Raw genomic sequence first — 15,969 nt, 5'->3', positions numbered from 1 at the left:
TTTGTAGTGTGCTATATACAAGGTCGGCATTTGATTTGTACAAGGCGCTCCGATTGCTTGAGCTGACAGTTTGCTATATACAGGACTTCAATTGGCGAAGCCGACATATGATTTATACAGGGTGCTCTGATTGATTGAGCATGCGATTTTCTATATACAAGACTTTGATTGGTGAAGCCGACGATTCGTTTTGTACAAGATGATCCGATTAGGTGAGCATGCGGTTTGCTATGTACAAATTTTCGTGTCAGCTGCTTGATTCCGAGGCACCTGTAGAGGATTCAAGAGTTAGCTTTAAGTGTACTAGAAAATTTTAATTAAAAATGAGGAGAGATAATCTTAGGCAAGTGGCGGATCCGTCATTTGCCCTAGTGTCGTCCCAGCGTTTCCTTATTCCCTATTGACCCTCGACTCAAAGAAAACTTCTTAGTGGGGGGTGGGGGAGTTGGTTTGTGTCGACCACAGTGTTGGTTTGCCCGAGCCTTTGACATGATTGCGCCAGGAAGTTCGATAGATGGAACGAGTTACTGTATACACACACACATACACATATACATATATATCTAGAATTTTTTTTAAAGTACTTGTTTCTTTTAAAGAAAATGACGTCGTTACGGATTATGGCATGTTACGAAAAGTTCTCCACATGCGAACATATTCCTTTGAGAACTTCGTTATGTTGGTGTCGATCTTTTGTGACGCCTATGAAAACGCGACTACTTGTTGTTGCAACTAGATCCTAAATTAGAACTAATGTATTACAAAGGATTTCCTAAGGTTATGACTGAACCCTTTCAGGTTGCCTACGTGTCCAAAACGGAATCAGGTCGAAGCGTAGTTCGATTACAACAGATGCAAAATGATGAGACTAAGAATGAAAATGGCCATGTTTGACTCAAACAGCCTACGTATCCAAGTGGAATCAGGCCAGAACGTAGTTCAATTACAAAAGACGACTGAATCCGATGAGGATTTCCTACGTATTCCTTTTTGAGAAAATCATGTCGGCATAGATCCTGAGCAACATAGAAAAGTGATATTTGGTTTTTCTATTACAAGAGAAAGGGGAGAGAGAAACTGAACCCTATGTAGGTTGCCTACGTATCCCTCCGTGGGAAATCAGGTTGAACGAGTTCTATTACATCAAAAATCCTAACTCTATTTGTCTTTAGGCATAATATTTTTTGATTGCGTCTGAGTTGATAGGCTTCTGTTGACTCTTCCATCCATTTCTTCCAGGATTAGAGCTCCACCAAACAGTTCGGTGAACCACGTAAGGACCTTTCTATTTTGGTGCAAACTTTTCTTTGGCTTCTTCTTTATGGGAAAGAGTTTCTTCAGAACCAACTTCCCCGGTGTGAATTGGAGAGACTTCACTCTTTTGTTAAATGAAATGGCCATCCTGTTCTGATATAGCTGTCCATGGTACACTACATCTATTATTTTCTCATCAATGAGCATGAGTTGTTCCTGCCTGACCCGTATCCACTCTGCGTCGTCCAATTTTGCCTCATGAATGACTCTTAAAAACGGTATCTCGACCTCTGCAGGTATCACCGCTTCAGTACCGTATACCAACATGTATGGCATTGCCCCAGTGGATGTTCTCATGGCAGTCTGATAACCTAATAAAGTGAAGGGTAGCTTCTCATTCCATTGTCTGTTATTGTCCACTGTCTTTTGCAGAATCCTTTTGATATTCTTGTTAGCTACCTTGATTTCCCCATTCATTTGCAGTCTGTAGACTGTGGAATTGTGGTGGACGATTCTAAACTTCTCACAGATTTCTCTCATGAGGTCGTTATTGAGGTTATGGGAATTGTCAGTGATGATTGACTTCGGTATCCCAAATATGCAAACGATGTTGTTTCAGACAAAATATGCCACTACCCTCTTCATGACGACCTTGTAAGTATATGCCTCAACTCATTTAGTGAAATAGTCGATGGCTACTAAGATAAAATGATGTCCGTTTGATGCTGCAAGTTCTATGGGTCCAATCACGTTCATGCCCCAGGAGACAAATAGCCAGGGTGAACCTATTACATTTAACTCATTTGGTGGAACCCAGATGAAATCTCCGTGAATCTGGCATTGGTGACACTTCTGTACGTAGTGGATATTGTCGCTTTCCATAGTCATCCCAAAGTATCCGACTCTCAAAATTTTCTTAGCTAATGTGAAACCGTTAATGTGGGGCCTGCATGTCCCTGCATGTATTTCTTCCAATAGTCTTGTTGCTTCAGCGGCGTCTACACATCTCATCAAATCCAAGTCTGGGGTCCTCATGTACAAGACTTCCCCGTTGAGGAAAATGTGGTTTGCTAACCTCCTGAGGCCTCATTTCTTTACCATTGCTAGCATTTTATGGGTACTCCTGGGTCGTAAGGAATTTCTTAATGTCGTGATAACATGGTTTACCATCTGATTCTTCATTCACATGGAAGCAATGGGCATGTTGATCCCTGATCTCTACCTTGGTAGGGTCAATGTAGTTCTTGTCTGGATGTTGAATCATAGATGATAAGGTTACAAGGGCGTCGGCGAACTCATTCTAAATCCTAGGGACGTTCTTGAACTCAAACTTTGTGAACTTCTTTCACAGCTCCTTCAAACAGTACATGTACGACAATATCTTGACATTCTTGGTGGACCACTCTCCTTGGACTTAGTGTATCAACAAATCAAAATCTCGTATGACCAAAAGTTCTTTGACGTTCATGTCGACTGCCATTTTGATTCCAAGGATGCACGCCTCGTATTCAACCATATTATTGGTACAAGGGAATCTTATCTTTCCTGATCTAGATAGTGTTGTCCGGATTCCGAAATCAGGATTGCCCCAATCCTGAATCTTTTGAAGTTTGCTGCTTCATCGAAAAACATTCTCCATCTAGGGTATGATTTTGCAATATCCTCACTAGCAAATAGTACTTCTTCATCGGGGAAATACGTGGTAAGCGGTTTATAATCTCCATCAATTGGATTCTCGGCGAGGTGGTTGGCTAAAGCTTGCCCTTTGATATCCGTCTGAGTTATATACACAATGTCAAATTCACTGAGGAGAATTTACCATTTAGCTAGCTTCCTGGTACGCATTGGCTTCTGAAAATTGTATTTAAGCGGGTCGAGTCGAGATATCAAATGCGTAGTGTATGCCTAGATGTAATGCCTTAGCTTCTGAGCGATCCAAGTCAGAGCACAACAAGTGCATTCTATCAGGATATACTTGGCCTCGCATGGTGTGAACTTCTTGCTTAAGTAGTAGATGGCCTGCTCCTTTCTCTTTATTTCGTCATGCTACCCCAACACACAACCGAAGGCACTGTCCAAGACTGACAAATAGAGCAACAATGGTTACCCTAGTTCAGGGGGAACCAACAGTGGCTGTTTTGAAAGATACTCTTTGATTCTATCGAAGGCTTTCTGGCACTCCTCCGTCCATTTCGTGGCAGCATCCTTCTTTAGCAGCTTGAAAATGGGTTCAAAAATTACCATGGACTGGGCTATGAAATGGCTAATGTAATTCAGTTTGCCCAGGAAACTCATGACATCTTTCTTGATCTTTGGTAACGGTAATTCCTGGATGGCCTTGACTTTTGAGGGATCCAGTTCTATCCCCTTTCTTCTTACAATGAAACCCAATAGTTTCCCAACAGGGACTCCGAACACACACTTTGTTGGGTTCAACTTCTAACTGTACCTTCACAGGTGTTCGAAACATTTCCTCAAGTCATCCAAGTGCTATGAACTCTTTCGAGAATTTATGATGACATCATCCACATACAATTCAATCTCCTTATGAATCATATCTTGAAAATGGGTCGTCATGGCCCTTATGTAGGTGTCGCCGATGTTCTTGAGACCGAACGACATAACTCTATAATAGTAGACTCCCCAAGGCGTGTGAAAGATATCTTTTTTGCGTCTTCCTCGTGCATTACAATTTGGTGGTATCCAGCGAAATAATCCACAAACAACTACAGTTCATGCTTCACACAATTGTCGATGAGGATGTGGATAGCTTTGTTGAGATCTCGATAGTCCACATATATTCTGATCTTTCCGTCGTTCTTGGGCACTGGGATGATTTTTGCCAACCAGCTTGGATAGTTGGTGACCCTTACTACATTTGCTTCTATATGTTTGGTCACTTCTTCTTTTATCCTCAGACTTAAATCAGGTTTGAACTTCCTGGGCTTCTGCTTGACCGACAGTCTGGTAGGGTTAGTGGGTAGTCGATGCGAGAAAAAGTCGGTTCTTAATCCTTGCATGTCATCATAGGCCAAGTGAACACGTCAACGTATTGTCGTAGGATCTGAATCATTTTTTCCTTCCGCTCGGCTTCTAGGTGAATGTTGATTCTGGTTTCTTTTACATCTTCTCCGCTTTCAAGATTGACCACTCTTGTTTCTTTGAGATTGGGCTTCTTCTGAATCTCCAGCTGCTCGATCTCCTGCGAGAGATTTCCTGGCATCATACTCTCATCATATTTCTCGTAATCTGGGTCATTGTGTTCAATGGTTTCATTACATGTCATAATCGTCGAATGCGGTTTTTTATCGGTTTGATTACTGAAAAGAAAAACTAAGTATAAATAAAGCGGTAATATAAAGTTGCAATATTTAGGAAAATGATTCATTTATTTCATTAAAAGGGGAACGTCTTAAGCGTTCACAAGAGGCAAACGAAAAAATAGTACATACACGATATATGCCTCAATTGACCCTGATCTTTTCAAAAGAAAACTTTTACAACTCCATACTACCAAGACTCTCGGCGAACCAAAGATGGACTGCTATCCAATTATGCAGCTCTTCCCCTGGTTTGGCATCCCTAATAGTCGGTGTCTTGATGTCAGTTCCTTCATAATATTTTTCAATCATATTCACGAACAACTTTCCCATCCCGTTGATGATATCATCTTCGGGTGTTGAACTCTGTCTCGGACTTGCAACATGCTCTAGCAAGAAAACATTTTTCTCGGAGCTAACGGTGCGAGATTTCCCTTTCGGAGGCTGATATCCTATGCCAGCCCTTCCTTTCTGCCCATTATGTTCAATTGGCTCTGTGATTCCATCTGACTTGGCTCCCAACCATGTTCCTGGCATGTATCCATATTTCATCATCTCCCCCATGGCCATCTTGGATCTATACAGTGACTGCATTATATAATTTTATTCAGTCCTCTCCATCTTAGTAGTCTGCATGATTTCCACGACGTGGAAGGCAACTCCATCCAGCCCTTCAATGAACGGAATGACATATTCCAGATAGGCGGAGTGACCCCACTCGCCGTGAACCACGATCTCTTGGCATTCCCCCTCGAATTTGATTTCCCTCAAATGAATTCCAAATTCCCGCAGGGTGGAGAGGGGGAAAATGTTGACTCTCGACCCTCCATCCACCAGAACCCGGAACACCACTTTGTCCCCGCACTTGAAGGTGATGTGAAGAGCCTTGTTGTGACTTGTGCCCTCGACAGGAAGTTCGTCTCTTCTGAAAGTGATCATGTTTGCTTCGACCATTTTCCCAATTGTCGCGGCCAAAGCTTCACTAATGGTGTTACTAGGTACACTTACCCCACTTATTACTTTTAATAAAGCGTCCTTATGACTGTTAGAGCTCATTAATAGATCCATGATGGATATTTGTGCTGGAATTTTCTTCAACTGCTCTTCCAGGGGCAGTAAGAGAAAGATAATGAAAGCAAAATGAAGAATAGTAATGAAAGAGGTAGGGAGAGAGGACTGGACTCTGATGATTGGGCCCCAACAAGATAGGCCCAGCGACTTGAGAGATGCGGCCATGGCGAGACTGGACTCTTCAAAAGTGTATCAAACGCTGGTATGGGCCTGAGTTCCTTAAGAACTCAGCAAGGCCCAAATGTATACATGCCCAAAAGAAATAAAAGAAGGTCATTAGAAATATTTCCACATTCTCAGCATATTCAAATACACATGACAAATATATGGACAAATAATTGAAAAAAGAAGATAATCAACACTGTGAAAAATTATATTAATGTGGTGTCTTTACTTAGAAAATAATCCACATTGAAAAACTTTCATTGTCATTATATATTTAACCCTTAAAGAAATAAATGCGTCAATTAAATAAGGGCTAAGGAGGAAGCCCCACTCAAGGTCGATGCCCCCTTTGAATCCCCCGACATTTCAAAGTTTCCAAGGGACTCAAGGCCTAGGGCAATGCTTGTGCCGGGGAGGGCAACCCAACCTAGAGTCGAACCCACTCCCAAATACCCTTAAACACTAACAACATATTTTCTTTATGGGTTTGAATGCCAATGAGGCCCTTACAATGCAAATTAAATGCTAAAGCATTACCTACCAGAAGATATACTTTCCTTCCTAATATAAGAACATACAATCTATACTGAATTACTAGAAAAATATGTATTCACATGAATTCTAAAGATCTAACTCTGAAACTCATACAGGTGAACATCAGAAATATCATGAACATGTTACAAAAGTCTGAGCCTATAGTAAGGCAATACTCCAAGAAGAGGTAAAGTTATACAACAATAATTCATCATATGTAGAGGTTTCAAAGGTATTTATAACATGATCAACATTCTCAGTAGGTCCACTAACTTACAGACTACGACAGGGAATTCTTAAGCACCATGCTCCTAATGGCATTAACTTCAAGCAAATCATCAAGTTCAGATAGTGTCAGCAAAGATTCTTATGAGACTTTAGGGATTAGACTTGGTTTTAAACTTATCAAGAGAGCAGAGACTAGGACAATTTTGGGCAGAATGTATAACCAGGAATTAAGTAAGAACACACAGTAGTTAACTAGCTACTTAAACATCTCAGGTCATTAATGACCTTATGCAGATAGAGGAATCCTTAATTCTAAGTTAGCACATAGATACAAAGATGATCATGCTTCTTTTTACAAGTTATCACTTAACTAGGGCAGAATGACTGGATTCTTTAAAAGATAAAGACGTATTATGACTCTAAAGATAAGAGATATGAGATATAATACTAAATAAGCATGTTGTTGAGGGGTGTTGACTAATCAAGAAAACAGTTATGTTCAGTTTATCTAATTACCAGTCTCTATAACTGAGAGAAAAGAACAGAATCCTAATCACATTATTAGAAAAGAAGGATTATCCTTAACAGTGTGTACAATAGGATTACAGAGAGAATAAAGGAGAGATTTAGTTCAAACAAGGTCATGTTAACAGAAGCAACAAGCAACTAAACAAAATCAAAGACCATAGTAGCAACTTGGAAACAGTCTAACAAACATGAGTAAGGAAATAACATATAAACACCTGGAGTTCCTGCTTAAGATTAAAGGATAGGAGATATAAACTGAAACACCTTAAGATTCGTTCAATCATAGTTATCAGAATATAGGTTCAACTTTAGAAACTCACAAGATACAAAGATGAAATAGGCAAGGATAAAGGTTACAGTATACCAACAAAGCTTATAAGGTTCATGTGAACATGAACATATAACAACCTAAGGATGTGGACTGTTGTAACTCAAGGAATAAGATCAGCAAGAATCAATCATATAGTTTAATCAACCATCATTTAAAGACTCATAGCAGGAAAACTAATCACAAGTAGTCATTAAACTAACATAGCACAAATACTAACATATTAAACACCATAGAACAACTTAATATACAGAACTTAACTTACCATGCTTGTCTCAATCAAAGAAATGAACAAAAGAGAAGAATAAGAGAGGTGCTGACCTTTTGAGAGCAGCAGACCAAACAAAGCCCTTTTTAGTTGCTTAAGATCCCAGAACACTCAACTTTAGACCAACGATAGTACTCAGGAAAAAGGAAAAGGAAAAGGAAAACAGTGAGAAACCTAAGGCTAAACTTCTTAATGTTTTTTTGTGTGTATCTCTTCAGTGTTTGATAGTTAGTTTATGATGTAAGGTGATGGTAGATGACATTAAAGGCTTCTATTTATAGTGCCATTAAGGCTCTAGGGTTCAAAGAATTCAAAATAAGACAGTGAAAGGTGACGATTACCATGTGATGTGAGCATGATTGAGTGAAATTGAAAGAGAACAGAGAGAAAACTGGTGAAGATTTTTACCTGAGAAGGGGGATTGAATCGTTGAAGGCAGAGGACCATCGATTAAACTCTATTGTTTAGAGGTCACTGAGTTTGACCTCTGGACATCGAATCCTCATGATTAATTCTTAGAAGGAACTCCATGCATGCTCCGATTTGACAAAGCACGAAAGAACATCAGAGATTTGATGTTACGTCTTTGGGTCTAGGGTTTCATGATTCAGTGGTTTGATATTTGTGATTGGAAAAAGGAATTTGCAGCCGGATTCACGGGAATGATAGTTATAGCTTTCATATTTGAGTTTAGTGTTAAGCTTTTGGGGTTTTTGAATTTGTGTGATGAAATGGGAATGAAATCAGCGAGATTCACGGATTCGGAAAGCAAAAAAGATGAAATCTCCAATCGATTTGTGACTTTGCACTAATTTGTTGTGATTGATTGAGTTCGTGAGTTTGAGAGAAAAGAGAATGGAAAGGGAAAGAGAGGCGGCCAGGTCTTTGAGTGAAATGATTAGGGTTTGGGGAGGGAGTTTGGTCGTCTCTGAGTTAAGATAGGGAGATGGAATGGGAGTCGTTGGATCTGTTGATCAACGGCTGCGATCATTTTGATAATTAGGAATTTGTGATTAAAATGGGAAATCAGTGGCCGTTAGATGATAAGGTTTGGACGGTCGAGATTAGGTCTCTGGGGAGATACAAAAATTAAAGGAAATTGGGGATAAAACGTGGGTTGTTGATATGATAGATCAACGGCCCAGATTCATTGTGCTTTCTTTGTGAGGAAATTGGATATGGATGTTTGGACTGTGTTAGGTCCGAATTGGGCCTTGTATTTGGGCTAAAAACTGTTTAAAAGGTAGCCATTTTATAATTGATTCAAGAATTGCAATTGTAGCCTTTTGGTCTTTAATCCCATTTGAAATTAAGTTAAATAAACTTAATAGCTTTTAATAAATGTGATAAAAAAAATTACAATTGTTAAATACTACCCCCCATCCGTTTCAGTTTATGTGAACCTATTTCCTTTTTGGTTTGTTCCAAAAAGAATGATCCCTTTCTAAATTTGAAAATAATTATACTTAAACTTACAATTCTACCCTTAATGAGAAGCTTTTGTACCCACACAAATACTCTAGGCCCCTTTTTGACTTGTTTAGGACCACAAATTCCAAAAATCTTCATTTTTTCTTAAACTTCGTGCCCAGTCAAACATATTCACATAAATTAGAACGGAGAGAGTACTAATTATTATAATTAATTGATTATTTATAAAAATACTTATCTAGGACATTAATTTTGAATTATTGAAATACTAAACAACTTACCTATTTTAAGAAATAATTTACTGAATTAATCATAGAACTTACGTATAGAAATTATTTTAATAATCCTAAAATAGTAAATATGATTCGTAATCACATAATACTAATACCAAATGATTAATTTTGAAATTAATATTGAATTAATTGCTAGAAATAGGTATTCATTACTGAAAAAATACTTTGAAAACATTTATTGCAAATCATTAAGTATAAATAAATTAATTTTAAAAGGGAGGGTCAAAATTGGCTGTCAACAATGGCGCCTATCATGATAGGCAAGCCGGCTACTTACACATACCAACATCTTGAAATTTAAATTTTACGGAAAAAAGCTTAAGTGAAAGACTCATAAAACCGAATGAAAACGTCAAAGCTCAATACAGAATTTCCCAAAACCCGAGTGTCACTGAGTACTTGAGCATATATATAAATACATAGTCTGATACATTGTCTAAGAAAGTAGAAGTGAATAGTAAAACTAAGGATAGAGGAGTAGAGTCAAGATCTGCGGACGCCAAGGCAGCTACCTCGATAATCTCCAAACGGCTGAAAACTCTGAGATTAACAACCACCGTGTCCGGAAACACCTGGATCTACACACGAAGTGCAGGGTATAACGTGAGTACAACCAACTCAATAAGTAACAAGTCTAACCTTTGGAATGAAAGCAGTGGTGAGTCCGAAAAATATGGTCCAAATAAAAAATTAAATAGTACAGAAATTTACAGAATATATGACAGTAATATCTCAGAGAAACACATAATTTGCAGGTACCAGTACATGAATGTAGACATGCTTTTAGGTTTAACAATTAAACTTAGAACAGATAAAATATGTCAAGTGTGAATGATATAAGGAATATTATATCTCTATATCTACACGCCAATATGCATTTCATATGTGATGCAACACAATGAAAGCCTCGCTTACTCACACTCTTGGAGTACTCAACCTGACTATCTCAAATATGCTCAACACACTTAATTACTCAGCACTGTACAGGGCAGATCGAGCCCAAATCAAATATCGTGAATCAATAGCAATTGGGCTCACTGTGGGTGTGTAGACTCCAGAGAGGCAGATCCAGCCCAAGCGCTATAATAAGCTAATCATGCCATGAATCAATAAAGCCTGTTGCGGCGTGCATCCCGATCCCATATATATCACTCACAAACAGGCCCTCGACCTCACTCAGTCATCAATCTCTCTAGTCTCTCGGGCTCACAACACTCATGCAAAGCAGCCCAAATCAATGATACATGATGTGACAATATATGATAACAGAGACTAAGATATGATACGTAATGATGAATGCGACTGAGTACATAACTGCAATCAAGCAAATAACTCAACAGCAAAGAACAACCATTGTGGGTCCCAATAGTACTGACTCATAGCCTAAACATGATTTCTAGCATAAATCACAGCTCAAGTACTCTTACACATAGAGTACAGTACTAATGTTCAGATAAGATGGCTACACAGTTCCATGGAATGGACTAAATCACAATTACTACGGTGCACGCCTACACGCCATCACCCAACATGCACGCTACCTCAACACCCATCACATAACACGAAATTTCAGGGATTCATACCATCAGAACCAAGTTTAGAAGTGTTACTTGCCTCAAACCGTACAAATCTCTACTCCAACAAGTCATTGCCTTGCGAATCGGCCTCCAAATGCCTCACATCTAGCCACAAACAATTCGATATGATCAAATCAAGCTATAGGAATCAATTCCATATGACAATGCTAAGTTCTTAATCAAAAGTCAAAAAGTCAACTCAAAAGTTAACCCCCAGGCCCATGTCTCAGAATCCGATAAAATTTACAAAATCCGTAAGCTCATTCCACTACAAGTCCAACCATACCAAAGTTACCAAATGGTGACACCAAATCGTCACTCAAATCCCCAAATTTAACTCTCCAAATTCCTAGCCTCAAACTCCCAAAATTCCACCTCACAAACATACAAACTAGGTGACACCAGACCTGAAGCACCAGCTTAACACTTAAGCCAATTTTTGATCCGTTAACTATCCAAAACCAACCCAAAGCCCTCAGAACCTCAACCAAATATACCAACAAGTACTAAAACACTATACTAACTTAGTAGAGGCCCCAAATCGCATCAAACAACATCAAAAACATGAATCACAGTCCAATTCAAGCCTAATGAAAACAAAAAAAATCCAACTTCTACAATCGACGTCAAAACCTATCAAATCAACTCCGATTAACCTCAAATTTTGCGCACAAGTCATAAATGACACAACAGACCTATTCCAACTTTTGAAACCAAAATCTGAGCCTGGTAACCACAAAGTCAACTCTCGGTCAAACTTCTTAATTTCCAAAACTTCTAATTTTCTAATTGTTGCCATTTCAAGTCTAAACCAACTACGGACATCCAAATTACTATCCGTACTAACTCCTAAGTCCAAAATTACCCAATGGAGCATGCCGCTGGATCATTACACTTTCTTAGTCTTGTTTTAAAACAAGTAGGAACATGAGTCCACTTATCAAGAAATAAACTAGTCTCACATAAGTAATGTAGGTAAAATTTCTCTTACTTGAGGATGTGAATGAAGCCAGAACGATAGGGCCCTGGATCTTATTATACAAATTAGTGAATTACAGTACATACGACAGATCAATAAATTTCAGATGGCATCTCAAATATGCACGCATTATATATATTCAGCCAAAATAAACTCATATTCATATGGCCGGACAATGGTATTCATAATGTCATATTGGAGATGGACTCCAAGATTGTGGTAGACATAGTACTGGGCAACTGTACAACTTCATGAAAACTACATGATTGGATTATATATATTCAAAACAATCTCAATTTGGTCAATGCATAAGCTATTCATTGCTTCAGAGAAGCCAACACGGTGACCAATGGATTCGCAAAGATTGGAGCAGGGCAAAACATCTCCAAGATTTTTACTAGCATTTCTGATACCCCCTCAAGTGTAAGAGGAGCCTACAATGTGGACATATTGGGTATAGCCAATTTTAGAATCAGTATTAATAAAAAAGGAATTGGCTAAGGTTTTTTAACATATTAGGATTGTCCTTTAGCAAATCCTGATATGGTCATCCCTCCTTTTGTAAGCTTCGTGGTATAGGGAAACTTTCTACTTATATGGCTTTTCCATTTTTCTCAGTTATTGATATGTAGGTAAGGTTGTTATGTCCCCTATTTTATAATCTTATTTTATATGTTATATACATGGTAAGGGTCTTGGCCAAACATCCCACCACCACGGGAGGTGAAAGCCTACGTGGATGGCTTTAATTTTTTTTTAAAAAAAACATAAGGAGGAAAAAAGGATATTAGGCATTCTAAAGTTGAATAAAATGTAAATGGGATAGACATTGGGAATTTTTCGTTCCTATACAATATTTAAAAATTATTTACCAAAATTATTCTAGATTTGTATATTACCTTACCTAATTGTGTTTTTCTCACAATTTATATACAATCCATTATTAGTGCCTTAAATTAGGAAATTCAGTTACACTCTTTTCCATTTTTCTCTCCTCTCCTCTTTCCTTATTCTCTGTGCTTCTCTCCATATTCAATCCATTATTAATGCCTTAAATTAGGGGATTCATCAGTTACACCTTTTTTCTTTTTTCACGTACGAATTAAAAATAAAATTTCGTACAAATTTGATACAACTACCATAATATATAAACTAAAAATAAATTCCATACAACTAATTATATGGTATACAACTTATTTATAGCTTATCTATAATTTTCATACATTATTTTTATTCAGATAAGTATAACTACAACATCATACAACTTAAATTTTATACATATATGTCTTTTGTATGTATTTTCGTATATAATTTAATTTGTATGTAGTGTGCCCTTCTTCCTCTCTGATATTTCAATTAAAACCTCATCCCTTAATATAATTTTAATACATATCAACAACTTTATGTAAAAAGATAGTATTGATAACTTAAATACAAATTTTGTACATCGATTCATACATTATACAACTATTTTTTAACTTTCATACAACATTCAAATAAAATAAATATATATACTACAAAATAATAGAACTTAAATACATTTTATATACAACTATAATACAACTTTAATACAATTTTGTATGTATATTGAATGTTTTGTGTTCTTCTTCTTTTTCGAGTTTCACTATGAAATCCAGCCAAAATCAACTCTAAACTTCACCACACACCCTCAAAATTGAGATATAAATTTCAAAGAATATTTTTAACTGTTTGCAATAACACCCAATCTAAACAAATAATATTTTTTTAATACCCAAATTCAAATTCAAAGTTTCAAAATTTTTTAATGGTTGTCAGTGGTGGAGAATGATCGTGGCCAAACCTACACCACTATATAGTAGCAAGGAGTGGTCGATGCTGTTTTACCCGATGAGGTCGGGATCGATTTCCACAGGGAGTTAATTTGGTTTGGAGTCGGGTAACTAACTAATCTAGATGTGCGTGTTGTTTCTAATTGCGCTTCCAAACATTGTTGTGATTGATTCTATTATACTTTTTATACTATTGTATGCCAAGTGTAAGCTAAGTACAATATTTTTGGTGAAAGTTTTCAAGTGTTAAAAGGCACTAGGGTAGTGACTTCCGCCTAGGTGAGTATCTAATGGGTGTCAAGAATTTAGGACAAGCTTGTTACGATTGGGGTCGTGATGTAACCATCACACATAAGTGCTCACTCTATACCTCTTGGTAATTTGAGTGACTTTGCCTGATTTGGCTTTCTCAAACCCAAATGGGTGTTCGTACAATCCAAATGAAATTGGCTCAAGTCGGGTATTACTATCTCTAGGTTTAACCCTTGTTAGCCTAATTTTCCTAAAGTTAGTCTCTCTTTCTCAAGAAGAGCCTAAGTCATAAAGGCATGAATCAGTATTTGCAACCACTAATTCTATAATTTTAGCATGAATTAGGCTAAATATCACTAACCCATAAACAATTAAGCCCTAAAATTCAAGACCCATTAAATACCCATACTAGGATTGGGTCACCACCCTAGCTATGTGGTCTAGCTACTCATGAATACAACAGAAATCAAAGGTAAAGATGAAATATAAGCCATAATATTAAAGTACAAGATGAAAATCTAAAGTTTGAAGGCAAATCTATTATAACATTGCCCAAAAGGGGAAAAACCAGCCGTTCACGTGCTCTGCTCTAAAAAACTTTACCTAAAAATGTCAAAAAGATCTATTTATACACACCTGAAATTTCAGAACAAAAATGCCCCTGCGGAGGATTCACGGACGCATAATTCTAATCGCGTTCGCGCATGAGCTTTCACGGCCGCATAATAATAAGCGTGATTCGCGTTTTTTCAATACTGGGCTTGGACTGGACTAGGTTTCGCGGACATCGTTAATATATTCACGTCCATGTTAGCTTCAATCGCAGCCGCGTAATATGTTCGTGAACTGCGTTCTTCAGTTAGATATCACTTGCCAAGTCTCTGAACCTTTTATCACGCTCCCAGCGGAATTTCCACCGCGTCCGCGTCTGGTAACTTTGTGGCTGCATAATGTAGACGCGGGCTGCGTTCTTTGTTTGATCCAAGATTTCAACGCCTCTAAACCTCGATTCTTGCTGTCAGTGTAATTTCCCTCGCGGCCGTGCCACTGGTTTTGCGGCTGCGCTTTTGTAGCGCGGTCAGTGGTGGTGTTTTCTCTGGATTGCAGCTTCTCTGAACCTCTATCTCACCGACCGCGGAATATTATCCGCCTCAGCGGTGATCCCTACGCGGCCGTGCTTTTCCATCGCAGTCCGCGGTTCAGTTTAAGCCTTTGGCTTGTGCAAGTTTTACTCTTTCATGAGCTTATTTTGGCTTTTTTGCCTCATTTTGACCAAACCCTGCAAGTAAGCACATTATGTTAGTTTTTGGGACTACCTTTTAGCATTTTTTTAACCCAAAACCTAAGCAAAAGAGAGCAAATAATAGGCTAAAATCCATAGTTATCATTTTCCCCAAACTTAAGCTTTTGCTTGTCCTCAAGGAAACAAGGTAATTCCCACCTCCTTAAGAAAAAGAAAGGAAAATCTCAGCTGTCCTAAGGTGACTTCATCAAACATCAATTGGAACAAACAATTACCCTCAACACAAATGTATTATCAACAACATTATGCTATGACTTTTTGAGTTTCATAGGTCTAATGTGACACAAGAGCATCAAGAGTTGACTCAATTCATCAAGGAACCTCTCTCTCACGTAGGTCGTTGTGGATCCCAGACTCCTTATCCTCTACTCTTCATGAGCTCATCTTATCTTATAGAATGTGACACTCAAAACTGGGATTGTAAAGAAGTGTGCTCATCACTCTAAAAAGAATGCCACAAGTCCGGCTCTAAGTGCCATAGGCTTGCCCCTCATGTAAATCACCACTAATGTAAGCTCACTCAACTTGAAATCCTATAGGGCTTTAGAGGGATGTAATGAAGGCTTTTTGGATCCAGGTCAGACCTAATGAACTACGATGGTATCATCTTTCCTTAAGCACTCCATT

At 38.1% G+C, this 15,969-nt stretch overlaps 1 protein-coding gene across 1 annotated transcript; it reads right to left on the bottom strand.

Annotated features, from left to right (window-relative positions):
- Positions 1-1,158: 1,158 nt before the first annotated feature.
- On the bottom strand, positions 1,159-1,731 carry LOC142171884 (uncharacterized). The gene has a single exon (XM_075235595.1). It carries the CDS (start codon positions 1,729-1,731, stop codon positions 1,159-1,161), a length of 573 nt encoding a protein of 190 aa, XP_075091696.1.
- Positions 1,732-15,969: the final 14,238 nt, after the last annotated feature.

Source organism: Nicotiana tabacum, chromosome 17, assembly GCF_000715075.1.
Source record: "Nicotiana tabacum cultivar K326 chromosome 17, ASM71507v2, whole genome shotgun sequence".
In the NCBI taxonomy this organism is placed as follows: Eukaryota; Viridiplantae; Streptophyta; class Magnoliopsida; order Solanales; family Solanaceae; genus Nicotiana; species Nicotiana tabacum.
This window is presented reverse-complemented; position numbering and strand designations above follow the sequence as displayed.